Source organism: Melitaea cinxia, chromosome 29 (genome assembly GCF_905220565.1).
Source record: "Melitaea cinxia chromosome 29, ilMelCinx1.1, whole genome shotgun sequence".
In the NCBI taxonomy this organism is placed as follows: Eukaryota; Metazoa; Arthropoda; class Insecta; order Lepidoptera; family Nymphalidae; genus Melitaea; species Melitaea cinxia.
In genome coordinates, this window is record NC_059422.1 from 7,316,817 (window position 1) to 7,335,941 (window position 19,125).

General features: G+C 36.5%; 1 protein-coding gene across 1 annotated transcript in view; it reads right to left on the reverse strand.

Moving 5' to 3' along the window:
* Window positions 1–3,656: 3,656 nt before the first annotated feature.
* The window catches only part of LOC123667779 (unconventional myosin-Va), a 75,567-nt gene continuing 60,098 nt past the window's right edge, over window positions 3,657–19,125 (reverse strand). The window contains exons 31-40 of the mRNA XM_045601618.1: window positions 16,798–16,897; window positions 16,605–16,722; window positions 14,647–14,781; window positions 13,257–13,461; window positions 12,074–12,219; window positions 8,735–8,949; window positions 6,347–6,496; window positions 5,218–5,349; window positions 4,505–4,621; window positions 3,657–3,785 (exon numbers count right to left, since the gene is read on the reverse strand). Of these exons, the coding sequence (XP_045457574.1) occupies window positions 3,657–3,785; window positions 4,505–4,621; window positions 5,218–5,349; window positions 6,347–6,496; window positions 8,735–8,949; window positions 12,074–12,219; window positions 13,257–13,461; window positions 14,647–14,781; window positions 16,605–16,722; window positions 16,798–16,897 (1,447 nt within the window). The remainder of the gene's footprint in view (window positions 3,786–4,504; window positions 4,622–5,217; window positions 5,350–6,346; window positions 6,497–8,734; window positions 8,950–12,073; window positions 12,220–13,256; window positions 13,462–14,646; window positions 14,782–16,604; window positions 16,723–16,797; window positions 16,898–19,125) is intronic.

The following is a 19,125-nucleotide window of genomic DNA, read 5'->3' on the forward strand; positions in this document are numbered from 1 at the left end:
TAGTCATATTTAAATAAGTAAATTAAGATTTCAGAGCATCCCAATTATTATTTATTTTTTAATATAATTCCTGTAATTAAAAAAAAATAAACATCGAATGTCTGATTTAGAACCTTAGCCGTTCTGGAACAAAAGTAAAATAGAAAATTATTAATTTTTCAATTTTTTTTTATCATAACGATATCATATTTTCATAATACTATAATTGTCTTTAGATGATTTTTTGATTAATTATAATCCCTTATTAGTTACTACATCTGCTAATGACGTTTTAGTATCAAGTTTTTTTTTTTTTAAATTAAATCCGTGACCAGGGATTATTAAGAATGTATTATTTCAAATATAACAAATATCACTTGTTCTTCTTTGTTAATTGTAAAATAAAAAAAAAATAGTATTATAAATAATAAACTGTTGTTATGTTCTTAAATAGCACAAAATTCAATATTTTTAGTTTAGTTAGTAAGTTAAAAAATATCAAAATTACATTAAATTAAAGACTGATTTCCTAATATATTTCACTAGTAAGAATATAATTTACTTAAAATAAAATAATACTTATATTGTTAAAAATAGAAATCGAGTAAAAAAGAAAAAAAAAATCATAATGTACAAATTATTTCGTTGTTTTATATGGCATATAAATTATTTACTTTATGATAAAACAATCGATTTACTTTTCATGTATTATAGCAAGGATAACACTATATAGGTTCCTATACTTAAAAAAACTGTTCGTTTACGTAACGAAACTTTTCATTAGCAAAACGGTTCGATTATGAATATAGGAAACAGACTTATGCCTACTAGACCTGTCAAACGACCGGTTTTTAAGCTTTTAAGATTTTTCATCTTTTGTTATTTCATTACACGATTTTTCTGTCATGTAGTTTCTTAAGCGCTCTGGTAGGTTGTGTTCAATTTAATTTTTCGACGTCTTCTATTTTAGAAACAATCCCAAAAACTCCATTTTGTATTTTGCAAAATCATTTCGCTTGTTTCGCTATTCATCTGTTAAGTACAGTATTTTTTGCATATAATTATTATGCGACATATTCGGCCATTTTTATCTAGTGACGATTCTTATAATTTGACACATTACATATGCGACTTTTAAAGTTAATTTATTAATCACTGGGTTTAAAAAACAAAATTATTTTTTAATACTGTTTTTCTTTATTATATTGTAAAATTATTATTAAGGGAAGCTGCATTATTCTCATTTAATTTTTTATTAATGAAATTTTTATATACTTAAATTAATGAAGATTTTTTATGCGTGGTATTATTATGATTAAATCAATGTACCTTGAGAACAAAACATTTCTTTTTAATTTGCAATAATATGGATAAGTTTTAATTGAATTTTAGTATTATGTGTTTCGTTAGGTATAAGTCTAACCCTTGAAAAAATACTTTAGATGAGATCAAGATATAAGGAAAAAATGCTACAAACAAGAATATTGTATAGAATGTAATATTTTTTTTTTTGCAAAAGATTATAAATAGAGATATTAATAATAATTTAGGAACTAAAATTTTGATAATATTAAGTTTACGTCTGCTAAATCGTTAAGTAGGTGGCAGACCCCGTAATAAGAAAAATTATTGAATTAATTTATACAGCATGAATACAAGCAAGAGGCACCAAATCAAACGACATACCTCAGTTTTGTACTTAACTTAAAAATGTTTTGTAGTATATGTTGTTTCATTGAATACCTCTCGTTTGTACATCGCTAAACAAATATAGTTTTTTTTTAAATATATATTTCTAATATATACTGACTAATCATTTTTAGTATATAATTATTATACGTTTATAACAAATATTTTTGAATGACCTATATAATTGCACCAATATATTTTGTTATATAATATAAATACATATGTGTATTTATTAATAATAGAACTAATTCATTTCTAAATATATTTGTATATAAGCTGAGTGATATTAAATTCTAATATGCTTGGTCTATTTTTATTAATTCTTATATTATTATATATATATATATTGCAGGTGTAATTCTTATAAATAATATTAAAAGTGAAAGTTTAGAAAAAGTTCTATATTTTTTGTTATTTAAAATTAAATATAAAAAAAATAGGAACAAATAAATATTTAGTTAGATAAATTAAAATTAATAATGTTGGACTCAGGTTTCCAAACTACACGTCCAATAAACAATGCAAGAAATTTGACCTAGCGTAAGAATTTCAATTATAAAATTGAAAAGGTTATTTATTGTTTTCTGATGTTTACGCGAATTTTACCCATTATAATAAAACATTTTTTTATTCGGGTTTTATCGCGGTTTATTAAGCTTTTTACATGCCCGACATTTCGGATAGTTTGCAGAAACCATGGTCACGGGAGAACATATAAAAAACCTAATAAACCGCGATATAATCTGAAAAAATTGTTTCATTATATTAAAAAGGGTACGTTTTTTTTCTAGAACAAAGAAAAACAATATTTTAAAATCACTTTTAAACATTATTTATACAAAATTCTAGCGTATATGTGACTCTATTATAAATATAAAATTGTTCTACTATTACCTTATTTGTTATGCATATTTGAAATATACACAAGCTATACCTTTCTATATTATTGTTCATATCGTTGATGTAACAAAGACAAAAATATTTTCGATTTCAACAATTAAATATATATTTATGACATAAATCATATAATTAAATGAAATACATAACAGTTTTATAACTAATGGCACCTAATCGGGAAGTGTATAAGTAAATTTATTAAATAACATTTTTTTTTTAAATTTAAAGTAAAAATAAATGCACCGGAATGTTCCGATTATAAATAATAATCATTATAAGAACGATTATTAAGACTGTAAGGAACAGAATAATATAAAGAATACAGTACGTCATTTATAAGCAATGTCTAAGTGACAATAAATTTATAGTGTATATTGACTGTTATACAGTTAGCCACCAAATTATTAATTATTTAATTTTAACATAAGTGAAACTGTAAAAAAAAGAAATATAATATTTTGTCTAAGGAATTTTTATTTATCATTTTTCTTAAGGTATGAAAACTCAAGTAATGATTAAAATTCATTTCTTAGTATACGCCAAAAAATTTTGGAAAAATTGTAAAAATCAAAGAATTATTCTTAAAATCATCAAATTTATGAAAAACTGCGCAAGAACGTTTACGTTGCCAAACGTTTAACGTCGTCAAATCCATTGTTTTTAAGTTTTGGGGCTTGTCGACTTTTTGGTTTATCGACGGTAGTTCGAAAAGATCTTTTCTTTCTATTAGAATTTTACTTCTATCTCTTTCTATCTCTCTGGAGCATTGTGTCAAGCTAGTTAGTCAGTGACTAATGTTTTTATTGTATACTGATCTTGTCAAAATATCAAGTAACTGATCGGCAATCCATTTACCATTATTACGCAACTGTAATAGCTGACGCTACTATATTGTCTTATTATACTTTTAAATATTAAATTACATTTAAAACAAATAATTTCGATATTTATATAAAATAAATTAATAATATCAATTATAACGGCTGTACTTATGAATTAATTAAAATTTTCAATATTTCTAGAACCTCTAGTATTGAAAGTCAATTTTAATCGAAAGGGTAATTCCAAAATGACGAATATTACCGCGCTTCTTATATTTTTGTCAGAAGCCCGTTCAGTTCCAGCACTTCTGGTACTTCTATGTCTTCTAAGCGTATTGGTGATGGGCTGAACTCGAAATGGACAGAGTAGATCATCTTCGTGTCCATTAGCAGACTTTGCTGTAAGCAAAAGTACAAATGTAAACAAAAATTAAAAATTATTTATTTAATGCTCACCGCGTAATACTTTTACAAATATTACTTTTTTTTTCTTTTCAATTTTAATTAACTATCTGTAATTATATTATACAAGTAAAGCGCCAGTGTTAAACACGTGAGGGTACGAGGAACTACGGGAATTTCTCGAGGTCTTAATTCGTCTGAAAAATTCATCTTGCATTTGACGGCAAAGGAAGAATCTCTAGACATGTATAATCGCCAATCTAAACTTGGGCAGCTCGACGTGACACGTGAACATATCTTAACCCAGCTGTGAGACGTTCTCAAAACTAATACGGTTCAGACAGGTACCCTTTTTGGTATCACAGGGGAACCCGTTTACGCGTGATATCCAGGATGCCGGGGTAGGCATTCCTAGACCGTATGTCGGTTTAAGCATTTGGGGGTGCAATACCGATCAAAACCCCTGCGGGAGCCTTCAGCCACTTTAATTGGAGGGTCCCGGATCTGCAGGCAACACGATCCCTCCAGGGACAAACTGGCCTCGGCGAAAAGGCCAAACTTCTCCTCCATGGGGACTGTCCGGCTCAGCGCTGGACAATTCCGACGACGCCGTGTCTAGCTGGACCGGGCTCCCATCCCGGCCCAACATGGGCACGGGGTTACACAGGTTACCTAAGCCAATCTAATCTAGTCTAGATCCTCTCTTCCAAACTCACCGGTTCCTTGTTCGCGTTGGGTCCAGCCCTCTCCTGCATCAGCTTCTGTATCTCATGGATGAACTCGCGAGTCACTTTCACTTCGTACTCTTCGGCCGGTGTGTACATGTTCAAGATCTGAAAAAAGAAGATAAATAAATAAAAAATTCACACCCAACGGCCCCCAGTAGGGCTATCTCATGTGTCAGAAATCCGAAAACACACACAATACACAAGCACAAACGCCCAGACCTCTATAAACGTCTATATGGCCAATACAAAATGTCTGCCAGAGTTGTGACCGCTGCGCTAACGCGTCGTCAAAAAATAAACTCAATCAATAACCTTTTATACCACTAGGGTGCTAAACAAACGTACGGTTTGCTTGCCAACCGTACCCCCGTGACCATACCGTCTGCCAATAGCTCTTACCACCTTACTCGTCATGGGACACAACAGCAGTAACTGAGATAACAGCTAAATAGTTGTGATCTTCTATAAAGTGGAAGTTCTTCCCCAATCGAGCTGTTCTAAATCTTGTGCAAGATATTTCCTGCTGCGCTGTACCACAATAAAACCATCAAACCAAAGAATACGCTTCAATAACTCTTGAGTATGCGATTTGTTGCCCCAATCGACCCAGAAGTTTGAGGTTCCTCAACCAGGCTGCCTTAATTTCGAGCATATTTCCTGGAGAGTTCTAGCTGTGGACTAAAGTTTTAGGTCAGTCTCACCTTGCAAACCTGCACGGCAGATAGGTCGGCGCACATCTCCACGGTGCTGGCGACGTCTGCCATGGACTTGCGGGCTTGCAGGAGCTGCACGGCCTGAGTGATGGGCTTCAGCACGCTCAGGATCTCCTCCATCTGAATGAGTGACAGGGACATATGTGCCTTGTTAATGTAGTCATCAATACTGGATACACTTCGCACTTTCTTTAGTAATAATAATACAACTTTGTACAATTCTAAATAATTGCATTTAGTTATAAATGTTAACAAGTTCTATAAAGAAAACTAGATGGCGCTGCCCCACGTTTGAAACATACTAACGTTTGGTTATGTAAATTACATATAGTATAAAAATATATTTAAAAAGTGCTACGCGTTATCTTGATTCATCATAGTTTCTTTGCCCTGCCTATATCGAATCAGAGACAACTTGTATACATAATTTAACATTGCCGACCTTACCCAGGACCCTGTCCAGGATCTTTGGCTACCTTACTCACCAAGTCACCACAGGATTACAGCTGTGTTATTTAGCTATGATTTTTTCTAAGGTTAAGGTGGCAAGCGTTGTTACTGTTACTTTCGCTCCCGCGTATCTTTTCTTTACACGTTCTTTTTAATCTGATATTTTCTGGAAGAATTCCTATTTTCTGGAAAAAAATCGCTACATGGCGAGAAGATCGTCTCGGCACATTTTAATTCGTCATCGTATCGTATCATATCAGCCTGTTACAGTCCACTGCTGGACATAGGCTTCCACAAGTTTGCGCCAAAATAGCGTGAACTCATGTGTGTTGCCCATAGTCACCGCTGGGCAGGCGGGTTGGTGCCCGCAGTACTGGCTTTGTCGCACCGAAAACGCTGCTGCCCGTCTTCGGCCTGTGTATTTCGAAGCCAGCGGTTGGATGGTTATCCCGCCATCGGTCGGCTTTATAATTTCCAAGGTGGTAGTGGAATTGTGTTTTCCCTTAGTCGCTTCTTACGACACCCACGGGAAGAGAGAGGCATTTTAATTAATATTAATTATTTAATTTATAGATTTTAAGCCAAGATATTTCCAGTTGTATCCAACCTCAATAAATACCAAACGGACAATGTCCACAATCAATCAGTTATATCTTAAACCACTTACATTCTTCTGGCCGTATTCAGCCAAATGTTCTTTGATCCATGTCTCAAGGTGGGAGATGTTGTATCTGATCTGCAGGCCCTTTGCCCAGCAGCAAAGGTCCTTTCGTAGTAACAGCTGGTTAAGGCTGTACGCGCAGATGTAGTAGAACAGCTGGGGAAGAATGAAGAAAACGAGTTAGAAAAAATATGGTGAATATATTTGGTTGAAGTTTTTTAAGCGAAGGACATTGTAATATTAGACTGATGTTATGTATATAAAAGTAACTGGGTTTATCTTTTACGTTTTTAAGACTTCACCAGTGTAAGATTTTTTTTAGAATAATAAATAGTTTTCATCAAGTAGGTTGGGTATACGTAACAACCGCTCTGGTGTAGGGGTGTGAGATCACCTAAAACTCCGACAGTATGCGGGTTCGTTTCCCGCTCGGGTTGGATATTTGTATTTGTACAAGTATTTCTTTCCGGTTTGGATGCATGTGCTTGTGGGTCTCCCCACCGTGCCTCGAACAGCATGTTAAGGGCCCAGCCCCGTGTCATTTTTGCGATCCATATCGAGACAAGCACGCCCGAGCACACAAACTGCGAAATATTAATTGTCAAGTTGCACGCGGTGCACCGTCCACAGCACCGTGCTGCGGCACCGCGGGCGTGGGACCGGGCCCTAAGCCGTCGGTCCCAGTTGTTATCACTAATACCTAATAGCGTTTGTGGCTAAGCTTTAGACTAGGAAAAACCGAAATATGGGGTTTTTGGGGGTGGAGGGCGGAGGGTGTAAGGGAAGCTATACAAGGTAACACTGCCACACTTCGAAACCCCATGGTTATGGAGATATCCATGTTCAAAGTTTTGAGATTAGAGGAAGAATTTAAAGCTATTATAATACCTTTGAGCTCCGCGTCTGACTTCACCTTAGCTATGGCGCTATAGGGAGTGCCACCCATGCGCCGTTTCACAACTTTATAAGTTATTTTCGAACAGGAGTACGTAAAAACGATCTCGACTCCAAGATCAACAAACGATACAACTTGCGGTAACCATGCTTAGTTTCGTAGCTTTCAGATGTTATATTCACATTTCGCACTTGATATTAACATTTCAGACGTTAAGTTATTGTTTTCACACGGTTTTTCAACAAACGATACAACTGATGTTTAATGACTGAGATATAAATGCCTTAAAAAAAATGGCGCGCCACTTATCGTTTCGCTCCAAAGCATGTAAGCATAAATTCATTGTTTTTGTTTATATAACTGTAAAGGCAAAGGCCTAAGACCATACAGCCTTGTTTCATGTTGTTTCTTAATTAAATATATTTTATTTTTATTGTGGTCTGTCATTTTTTTATTAAAACATCTATTTCTCAGTTGTTAAACATTAGTTGTATCGTTTGTTAAAAAACCGTGTGAAAACGTTAAATTAACGTGTGAAACGTTAAAATCATGTGCGAAATGTGAAAATAACATGTGAAAACTACGGAACGGAGCATGAGTAACGTAAGTTGTATCGTTTGTTGATCTTGGAGTCGAGATCGTTTTTATTTTAAAAATAACTTATGAAACGTTAAAATAACGTATGAAATGTGAAAATAGCGTGTGAAATGTGAAAAAAACGCGTATGAAATGTGAAAATAAAGTGCGAAAGCTGCGAATTTTTTCTTTTAACCTCAAAACTTTAACCATGGATATCTCCATAACCATGGGGTTTCGAAGTGTGACAGTGGTACCAGGGGCAGCGTTTCCCTCCTGCCCTCCACGGTCCCGAAATTCGGTTTTTCCTAATCTAAAGCTTTACCGCGATTGTTGCCCATAGTAGGGAACATATCCGCCAACCCGCAGCGGAGGAGCGTGGTGTATTAAGCTCCAATCCTTCTCCTACATAAAAGGCATATGTTCAGCAGTGAGGGGTTACAGGTTGAATCGAGTTGGGTATACTGCTCATCGCGTAGGTATTTGTCTTAAGTTTCTTCGGCAAAAGCAGCAGCCGACAAAACAGTGCTTATGTATATGACAAATAACTTTTGCTGTAAAATACGGTGACCACATACGATGAACTCACAGAGTCAGTCACAGTCACGTCACGTCACGTAGACACCGACCTGCTTGAACAGTAAGACGCGCAGCGGTGGGTCCACGGCGTGCGCGCGCAGCGTGTCGTGCGTGGAGGCGAGCTCGTGCTTGAGGCGCGCGGGGCCGGCGAGCTCACAGAGTCAGTCACAGTCACGTCACGTCACGTAGACACCGACCTGCTTGAACAGTATGACGCGCAGCGGCGGGTCCACGGCGTGCGCGCGCAGCGTGTCGTGCGTGGAGGCGAGCTCGTGCTTGAGGCGCGCGGGGCCGGCGAGCTCACAGAGTCAGTCACAGTCACGTCACGTCACGTAGACACCGACCTGCTTGAACAGTATGACGCGCAGCGGCGGGTCCACGGCGTGCGCGCGCAGCGTGTCGTGCGTGGAGGCGAGCTCGTGCTTGAGGCGCGCGGGGCCGGCGGAGGCGGGCGAGGGCGCGGCGCGCGGGGGGCCCGACAGGCCGCTGATCTCCTCGTACTCCAGGATGGCGGGCATGATGAGCCGCTCCAGGTGCCGCTGCAGCAGCGTGATCAGTCCTGGCGAACAGTTACAGGGTTAGCATGTTCCAATAGCGTAGACCTGTTGATGGAAGCACGTCACGATCACGATTTAGCCCATAACATTCACACATCCCACGGCTGGGCATGGCCTCCTTCTCAATATAAAACCATTGGAGCTTAATTCAACACGCTGCTCTACTGTCAATTGGCGGATATATTTCTACTATGAGTAACGATCGCTATCAGGTATAACAACCAGAACCAACAGCTTAACGCACTTTCCGTTGCATAGTACGGAGAACCACATAGAGATCCAAGCCGGAAAGAAATACTTGCACAAATAGAAATATCTACCCCGAGCGGTAATCGATCTCACAAACCGCCGGAACTCAGGCGCTTGCGTGGCCCACGCACCAATACACCCTCTGGGAGTTGTTGGTTGTAACAAATAGCTTAGGCTAAAGTCAGATTTAAGGATCCAGACGCGGTGAGATAAAATTTAATAAGCATTTCAAGAATGGATAACTTGGCGTTCAAAGAGTTTCAAGTTGTTAGTCATCCAGTTAGGGGTCTGCCATCACCGTGCTTCTCGATGGAGGTCTGCAAGTCCAGCTTCCGACCCCAACTACTATCAGCTTTCCGAACTGTATCCTCCACCATATCAAGTTCTTCTACGGATCTCTTTAATTCCGTTAAAATCTGGGCGTTTAAGTCTAAAGTTAGCGACCATGTCTTGAATTCTAGAGCAATACTGGCGACACGCAATCTTCAAACATTAAGGAAGTTTCGACGAGGAAACGCTGCGAAGCTTCCTAAATGCCGCCCAACCAAGCTGGTTCGGCCATTTACTCGTACTTCGTCCCAAAGTTGTACTTACCAACTATCTCAATCGTAATTTCTGGACCAATGTACGATTTTAAGAACAGTCAACATTACCGGATGGGGAAAAAAGGAGCATTAAACGCAAAATCTTACTTTTACTCAAGTTTATTTTTAGACAATTATGCCAAAACATCAATAGACTTTGTTGAATTTCCCTTGTCTCTTCTAAAATGAGAATATTATTGACAATGCGAAGGTGAGTAATGTATTTGGAACTTCAGAGAATATTGTTTAATAATTTTGGATTTCGATCACCCTACTGGCAGTAGAACAATTTAGCAAAATGAAGTATCATCATGTCTTCTCCATGTCTTTTGGATCTTCTAATACACCTATAACGAAAATTCCAATGCAACTTGCTCAATACTTTTTACATAACAAGAGTGGAAAATAATCGTACGGTCCGCTTGATAGTAAGCGATAACGGAAACCTATAAACAATGGAACAGCAGGAGCTTATGTTGCCAACCCCCATTCGACCTTTGCCAAGAGATCTGGCTACCTTACTGACCACATCAACAAAACATTTCATGAAAGTGGTTATTATTCGGTTGTGGTTTTCTGAAAGGTTGAGAAACTTTCCTAGTCGCTGACTTGCTATCCAATGGACAGTCAATTGAGAGCAGTCCAAATTTACGATATGGCTATGGATATGTTATGTTGACAGAGTTACTGAATCGGCAACAGTTCGCAGGTATGTCTTGGCTAGCAGTGAAATGACCAGGCTAGGGATTTGTAACGGAGCGTCTATCTCGAAACGGACAATTTACGATACGGTTATACAACTGGTACTAGTACTAGTACGTACTGGTCCGTAAATAGAACACATTTTTATACTTATATACTATTGATATACATACTAATAAAACATTGTTTTAATGAATTTTTATTATTGTCGTCAACCCTGATTGTAGACTACCTAAAGTCATAGATGAAGTAAAAAAAAGTAGATAATGCGCGGCCTTTGTTGTTACTGAAGCCACAAAACTCGGCTCCTTCAAGTAAACACACGCGCTCACGCACACATATGCATCAAACTCCGCTCATTTTCGTTAGTATCTCACGGGGCCTCGTACAGTAACTTTGCCTATAAAATGCCGTTCTTTTGTAATTAAATGGTGGAAAAAAATATACCAAAGTAAACAAAAAGTCTGAAGAAATATCGTTTCACACGTAAGTATATACAAAACTTCATATTTTTTGTTATTCCAAAATAATATTGAGGTTATTCGGAACTTATAATTTCTATGCCCCGAAATGACGTACCGAGGGAGTGTTACCTGTAATTCTTATTTTCATTAGCCCAAAATGCGGGTAAGTAAATTGTAGGCAATCATAGAAAAATAATTAAGTAGAAAGTGGACATCATTATTATTATTTTTTTATCGTGTGATTTTATATTTTATCTAAATTGGAGTCAATATGAATTTTTAACTCGTTTGTGTTTGCTTAAATTTGTGAATTAACTACTCATATTTTACAACTAAATATCATGATTTTAGGTTTCCAACGAATATTTTAATAGGAGATAGAATAGGTAGCTGCTGTGCGACTGAGCTGAAATGAACTACAACGACAGCCATCGCCATCTAGTGTAGTTTGTTCAAACCATTTTGATAAAGCTGACATGTACGGTACAAAACGTGGACTTCACAGAGTACCATCACGTATATACTACTACTTACTACTAGGTATTTTAATGTTGAATTTTTTGTTCTAGGACCTACCGGATGAGTCTAAAATTAGTCGTTAAGCAAAATTCAATCTTTGATACACCTAGGAAACATAAACTAAGAGAAAAGTTAAAAAAACAGGATCTTTATTTAAAAAAAAATGTAAAAAAATTAAATCATTACAGCAAAGAGTTAGACGTCTTTAAAACAGGAACTTGCCCTTCAGAGGAATCATCAATAACTTAAAAACGCAATTTTAATTGACACAGATTTATATAATTCATTAAATCAAAACATGGCTGCAATAGATTTATTTAACAATTTGAAGCAAAAAAAGGAGTAAATATATTTAAAACTATAAACAGATTTTTATTTTCGCATACCCATTTTACCTATATTAAATTAATTGTGTCTAATCCCATTTAAAAAAATTTTCAGGGACTTTTTTTAAAAAGTGTCAACACTTCACTCACTCACACATATTTAAAAAAGTGGCTTCACTTTTTTGTTCTAAGTGCTTTATCTATTTTTTTTACTTGATCTATACCTAAAGTGGACTAAATAAGATTTAAAAATTACCTTCAGAAATGAACCACAATACTTACCTTGATATATAGAGATGGCTTGGTCGCTCAGAACCTGCCTGTACTCAGAAAGATCAAAGATCCTCAAGCTCTGTTGATTCTGTCGCGGCGTATTACCCGCTTGGTATTTTGCGTCACCGCTGTATTGTCTTAAATTGTTTAGTAATCTGCAAACAGGTTATAATAAGTAATATTAATATAAACTAAATTTTAGACAAATGTAAACTATCACAATTCTATAAGCTCACTAATCTGAGGTCATATGACGTCACAAAAATGTTGCCATGTAAAAAAATCTACTGATTTAGTTATTTTAATTTTTTTATCGATTACTAATTGATGTAATATTAAATTAAATTAAAAACTTTTGACTGGCGCGCTTATTGTTTAATTAACACAATCGGAGCAAGATTAAAAATAGTTGAAAGGCGCCTTTTCCATCATATATGTATTTTGAGGAGCTTGTAAAGATTATATTGCCAATAATTATAAACGATTATAGTTTTAGAGCAATGTATTGAAAAGACTATCTCCTAGATTGAATCCCATTCCAAAACTCTAAATGTGCACAAATTTAATGTTAACTAGTTGTCACCTATGATATTATCCGTATATTTTGGTACAGTCAAAGACATAATTATGTATACACACAAAGTAATTAACATTTTTGTGTATAAAAAGACGTGGTCTCCCCGTGACATTGTTGCTGTAGAGTATTCAAAGTCAGGCACTTCAAAACCTTAATAAATAAAATCCGACCTTGATAAATAAAATTGACCTTTTTTACCATTGTATTATTTCAAATTACCTACGATATTAAAGTTTAAGTTAAATTTCTGATCAAAATTTTAATAAAATGCACTTCACATAACATAATCAAATCGATCAAATATACATACTAACTTGAATCGATTTATCGTGATGATCGAATACAGAGTCGTATGGCTACTTTACTATTTACGTCTCGATGACAAATGTCAAAACGGGCCTATTATTTTATGACGACTATAGTATGTAGTACTATAGTAGGTAGTAGGCGATTCATGTGAGCATAGATGGAATCAGGTAATAGGCCGCAGGTGGCTCATCTGACTACAGAGGAAGCAAGGTAGTAAGGTAAGCAGTGGGCAACTCATCTTAGAACAGATGAACCAAGTAGTAGGCAGCAGATAATTTCTGCTACAACAGCACACAACACACTGACCGGAGCATGTTGGCCAACCAGAGCGCGAAGTAGTCGACGCTGTCGGCGCGGCGTTTGAGAACTTTCTTAACAGCAGCGCGCGCCGCCTTGATCAGCTGGTGCATCTTGGGTTCGTCGTCCACGTGGTCCGTGTGGCGCAGCATCATGAACAGGATGTAGGCCGGCAGACCCGGCAGCAGCGTCGTCGCCACGCGAGGCTTTAGGTCTGCACATACCATGTACCAAATATAGCGTAGATTATACACGGACGGCCCGTCAAAAAGCTGAATAGGACGAGTTTAATCGTGTAGAGAAAAGAGGTTATCCATTAGTTATCATGAGACTCGAAAAACGGGGATGGGAGTGTGGATCGGGAAAAAAAATAACAAAAGAAGAAAGGACAGGCTGTAACGGGATATCACGTGTATTTATTTTTCGTTAAACACACAATTTTTAAATCAGAAAAACAATCAAATGACCTGCCTGGACAACTTTACTTTATTATGATGATTAATTTTTCAAAATTTAATCAGTTTGTACTTTGTACAAAAAAAATGTACGTGACATTTGAGTATCGAGGGGGGGGGTCTCATGGAGGGTAGGAGGTTAAAAAGCTAAAACCATCGGGTGATTAATGGACGTCTCCAAGGTAGTAACTCAACGCTGTCACTTAGTTATGCCACGCCCCTTGAGTAATTAATAGAGCTGCATGTTTCAAATGGAGTCAAAGTGAGCCCTTCAGACAGGCAATCAAATTTAGTTAGATTTAATTGGTCAAGGCGTAGCTGAACTGAGTGTTTTTAACGCAAATATAGTTAGGACTATAAGCGTACTTGTCACAATTCACACACGACGACGAAATTCAATTTTATGCTTTTATTATGTATGTGGGTACATTGGTAATTATTTATGTTTATGTAAAACAATTGAAGAAAATTATTAAAATTAAATATTTTAGCGTTATATAACTATTACTATACACTATAACTGTTAATCATACAATTTTACCTGAAGTTAAAGATACGACATTTAAAATTTATTCTATAAGTACTCTACTTGAAAAATTTTAATAATTATAAATAACTAAATAAATTTTACAACATTCCTTCTGAAATTGTTGTATTTCTCTTAATTCTAACCTTTATTTAAATAAATTCTCTAAATTTAAACTTTAATGACAGCCAACCAGGCGTGGCATAAGTTAACCAAAGAGATTCTATAGGTTTTTTTTTTTAATATATATAACCTAACTTATTATTTTTTATATAGATAACCGACCATATTATTCTGTGTATTTTTTCGGAACCCCGACACAGGAGAAAATCCTAATGGGGCCGTTAAGTGTGAGACGTTTATTTATTTATTTCTTTTTTAATCATTGTTTATATAAATTAAGTTATTATTCAATCACCTGTAATCAACTTCTTGATGATAGTTCCTTCGTCTTGTATCTTGTACTCGAACATTCCGAGGTACTCTCTCTCTTTCTTTCGCATTACAGGCGGGATCTCGAGCGCCGTTGATGTATTTTGAGTTACAATTGTCTCTGAAAATAAAATAAAATAATTTATCTATCTATAATCTATAATCTATAATATATATAAACGCGAAAGGTCATTCATCACGAAATCTCCGAAACTATGACACCTACAAACTTGAAATTTGGCAGGTAGGCTCCTTATAGGATGTAGACATCCGCTAAGAACGGATTTTACGAAACTCAACCCCTAAGGGGGTAAAATAGGGGTTGGAAGTTTGTATGAGAATCCCATGTTTTTGAAGTAAGAGATTTGAAATTTAAAATGTATGCTCTATAGATGGTGAGGAGGCGTTCAAATAATGTATCGATAGAAATCAACCCCCTTTTGGGGTTAAAACGGGGGATGGTAGGTTGACTTACTCATCACGAAATCTCCGAAACTATAACACATACAAACTTAAAATTTGGCAGGTAGGTTCCTTATAGGACGTAGACATCCGCTAAGAACGGATGTTACGAAATTCGACCCCTAAGGGGATAAAACGGGGGTTGGAAGTTTGTATGAAAGTCCTATGTTTTTGAAGTAAGAGACTTGAAATTTAAAATGTATGCTCTATAGATGGTGAGAAGGTGTCTAAATTATGTGCCTTTAGAAATCAACCCCATTCTTGGGGTTAAAACGGGGGATGGTAGGTTGACTCGCTCATCACGAAATCTTCGAAATTGTAACAGATACAAACTTGAAATTTGACAGATAGTTTCTTTATAGGGTGTAGACATCTGTAAAGAACGGATTTTACGAAACTCGACCCCTAAGGGGATAAAACGGGGGTTGGAAGTTTGTATGAAAGTCCTATATATTTGAAGTAAGAGACTTGAAATTTACAATGTATGCTCTATAGATGGTGAGGAGTTGTCCAAATAATGCATCGTGATTTATATATATAAAAGAGAAAGGTCGCTGACTCACTCATCACGAGAACTCAAAAACCGCTGGATGGTCCCATCCACCCAGGATGGACAAAGATGAAATTTGGCAGGGGGGGGGGGGAGTAAATTATAGTTAGTAGACTTCCGCTAAGAACGGATTTTGTGATATTCCACCGCTAAGGGAGTTTAATTGGGGATGATAGTTTGTATGAAACGTATACAGCAGCTAAAAGTTCGCCTGATAGGTTATTTAAAAAAATAATTTGCGTTAAAAATCTTAATAGTACATATCTTCATAACTATGCGAACGTAGTCGCGGGTAACAGTTGTAGTAACAGGTATTATAAAACAAAGTCCCCAAAAGTGTATGTGATCGATTCCCTCAAAATCTACTGAACGGATTTTTATGCGGTTTCATCAATGGAGAGAGGGCTTCAAGAGGAAGGTTTACGGAACGGCTAAGCCGATTTTGATGATAGTTTCACTGGAGGTTTACCGGGAAAACTTTGTGACACACTGATTTCAACGCGAGCGAAGCCGCGGGCACAGCTAGTATAAAATATAAAAACGTTTAAAAAAAGTCTAATGTGTTCGTATTTTCGAGACTGTTTTATGCAACAAAAAAATGCTAAAATCACACTAAAGTGACAATATCTTGTTTTGAATTAAGTTTGAGATTATTTTGAGATTTTAATATAAATATATTCGACGCATCTCGAAAATTGGATTTCATTCTAGAAAATATATTTCATATTTATATTAAAAAATTAAAAAGCAGCTCAATCGAAAATATATTTCTAAATATCCTGAAATTCTTCCAATTTCTACGTAATTTAAAAAATTATGTGCACCAAAGATTTATCAAAGTTAAGCGTTAACACGTGTTATCTGTCATCATTATCGGTCAAACCTTTCTTACACTTTACTACTACTATATATCAAAAAGTAACGTAAATCACCGTTACCCTCCAAGATATCTTGGACATCTTCAATACCCGCCTCCTTTAACTTCGCGACCAAAAGTCTGATTTGGTTTTTGTACCGTCGACAGCTTTCTGACAACTTATCGACACGTTCCTAAAAAAAATATAGAGGATATTAATATCTCGTCCAGAAATTTATATGTGAAAATTATATAAAAACAAATGTTACCTGTATAGCGAGACTCTCAGACGCAAGCCTTATTATTTCGTTTTGGGCGTATTCCTGGCTCTTGTTCTTGGGTTCCTGACTTAATTCTGCACTCAGCAACCTTTAATAGATATATTCAATATTACTGACGTAAAATTGAAAAATTTACGATTATTTAAATTTACGATATACGTAAGATTGCCGGTGTAGGCTGGATGAGGATTGCGGAAAACCAGGATGCCTGGCGCGAACTTGAGGAGGCCTATGTCCAGCAGTGGACTGCAGTAGGCTGAGCCGACTGACTGACTGACGTAAAACCTTACCATAAAAACTATATCCCGTTGAAATATATAAACGCTATTATATATCTTTGAGGGATGTTGGTTAGAGTTTCAAGGGTTACTGATAAATTTGAAACATAACTCGCTTCAGCCTGTAAAATCCCAGTGCACGGCATGGGCCTCTATCCCCATGTAGGAGAAAGATCAGAGCTTAATCCACCACGCTGCTCCAATGCGGGTTGACGGATGTATTCCCTGGGTAACGATCGCTATCAGGTGTACATGATAACAACCGTGACCGACGGCTAAACGTGCTTAACATAATTCGGTGTAAAGATATTTGAAAGGACTTAAGAGCTATTTCACCTCGTCTTGATAATGATAAGCCTTTAATAATCTATACTCGAAGGGGTTGGGAATAGAAACATCAAACAGGCAAAGTTTGGTTTGATAGTAAACGTTTATCTGATGGATACCCTATTAAGTCTTAATTTACTTTATCAGAAAGTATTAAAGGGTCTGAAACTATTTTCTGTCACAACACTCTGCGGCTGACGAACTAGTCGCTATGCTATGCAGCTGTGTAGCTGTAACTATGCAAAAGTAAACACCAAGAAACTAAAGAAAGGATGTGAGATTGCTTTTTTTTGTTTGAACAGTCTTTGTTATTTATCACAGAGATATTAGATATTTGTTTTACAATTTTAAGGTTAAGCATAAACAGATATTAAGCCCTTAGTTACACTGACACATATTTGATGGTTACACAATAATGTGATTTATATACAGGTAATTAGTGAAAAAAATTAGTGTAAGTTGCACTAATGGATAATCGATGGTTACACTTATATCTATTTGGTTTAAATACTGTCCATTAACTAATGGTCTCAGTGATAAGTATCTAAAGTGCTATGCAGCCGTTGGTTAAACTGATGTGTAATCGATGATTTCACGTAAAGGTAGAGTGGTTGGTTACACTGGCTTATAGGCAATGGTTAACCTGAAATGAAGTCGACGGTTACACTGATATGTGGACAGTGGTTACACTGACAGGCTAGGCAATAGAATGAAGTCGACGGTTATACTGGCATGTGGACAGTGGTTACACTGACAGGATAGGCAATAACTATACTGATATGTATGCGTTGGTTACAATGACATGTAGGCGATGGTTACACTGACATGTAGGCGATGGTTACACTGACATGTAGGCGGTCTGAAAGCCATTAAGCCCAAGAATAATAATAATAATGTAGGCGTTGGTTACACTGACATGTAGGCGATGGTCACACTGACATGAATGCAATGGTTACCCTGACATGAAGGCGATGGTTACACTGACATGTAAGCGTTAGTTACACTGACATGTAGGCGATGGTCACAATGACATGAATGCAATGGTTACGCTGACATGTGGGCGATGGTTACGCTAACATGTAGTCGATGGTAACAATGATATGTGGACACTGGTTACAGTGACAGGTAATAACTATACTGACATTTATGCATTGGTTACACTGGCATGTAGGAGATGGTTATACTGAAATATAGACGGCGGTTTCACTGATATATACGCAATAGTTACACTGGCGTGGAGACGATGATTACAGTAACGTGTGTGCGTTGGTTACACTGTAGGCGATGGTTACACTGACATGAATGCAATGTTTACACTGACATGTAGGCGATGGTCTCACTGGAATGAATACAATGGTTACGCAGACATGTAGGCGATGGTTACACTGACATGTAGGCGTTGGTTACACTGACATGTAGGCGATGGTCACACTGACATAAATGCAATGGTTACGCTGACATGTAGGCGATGGTTACACTGACAGGTAGGCAATAGTTACACTGAAATATAGCCGACGGTTTCACTGATTTGTAGGCAATAGTTACACTGACATGTAGGCGTTGGTTACTCTGACATGTAGGCGATGGTTACACTGACATGTAGGCGTTGGTTACACTGACATGTAGGCGACGTTCACACTGACATGAGTGCAATGGTTACGCTGACATGTAGGCGATGGTTACACTGACATGTAGGCGTTGGTTACACTGA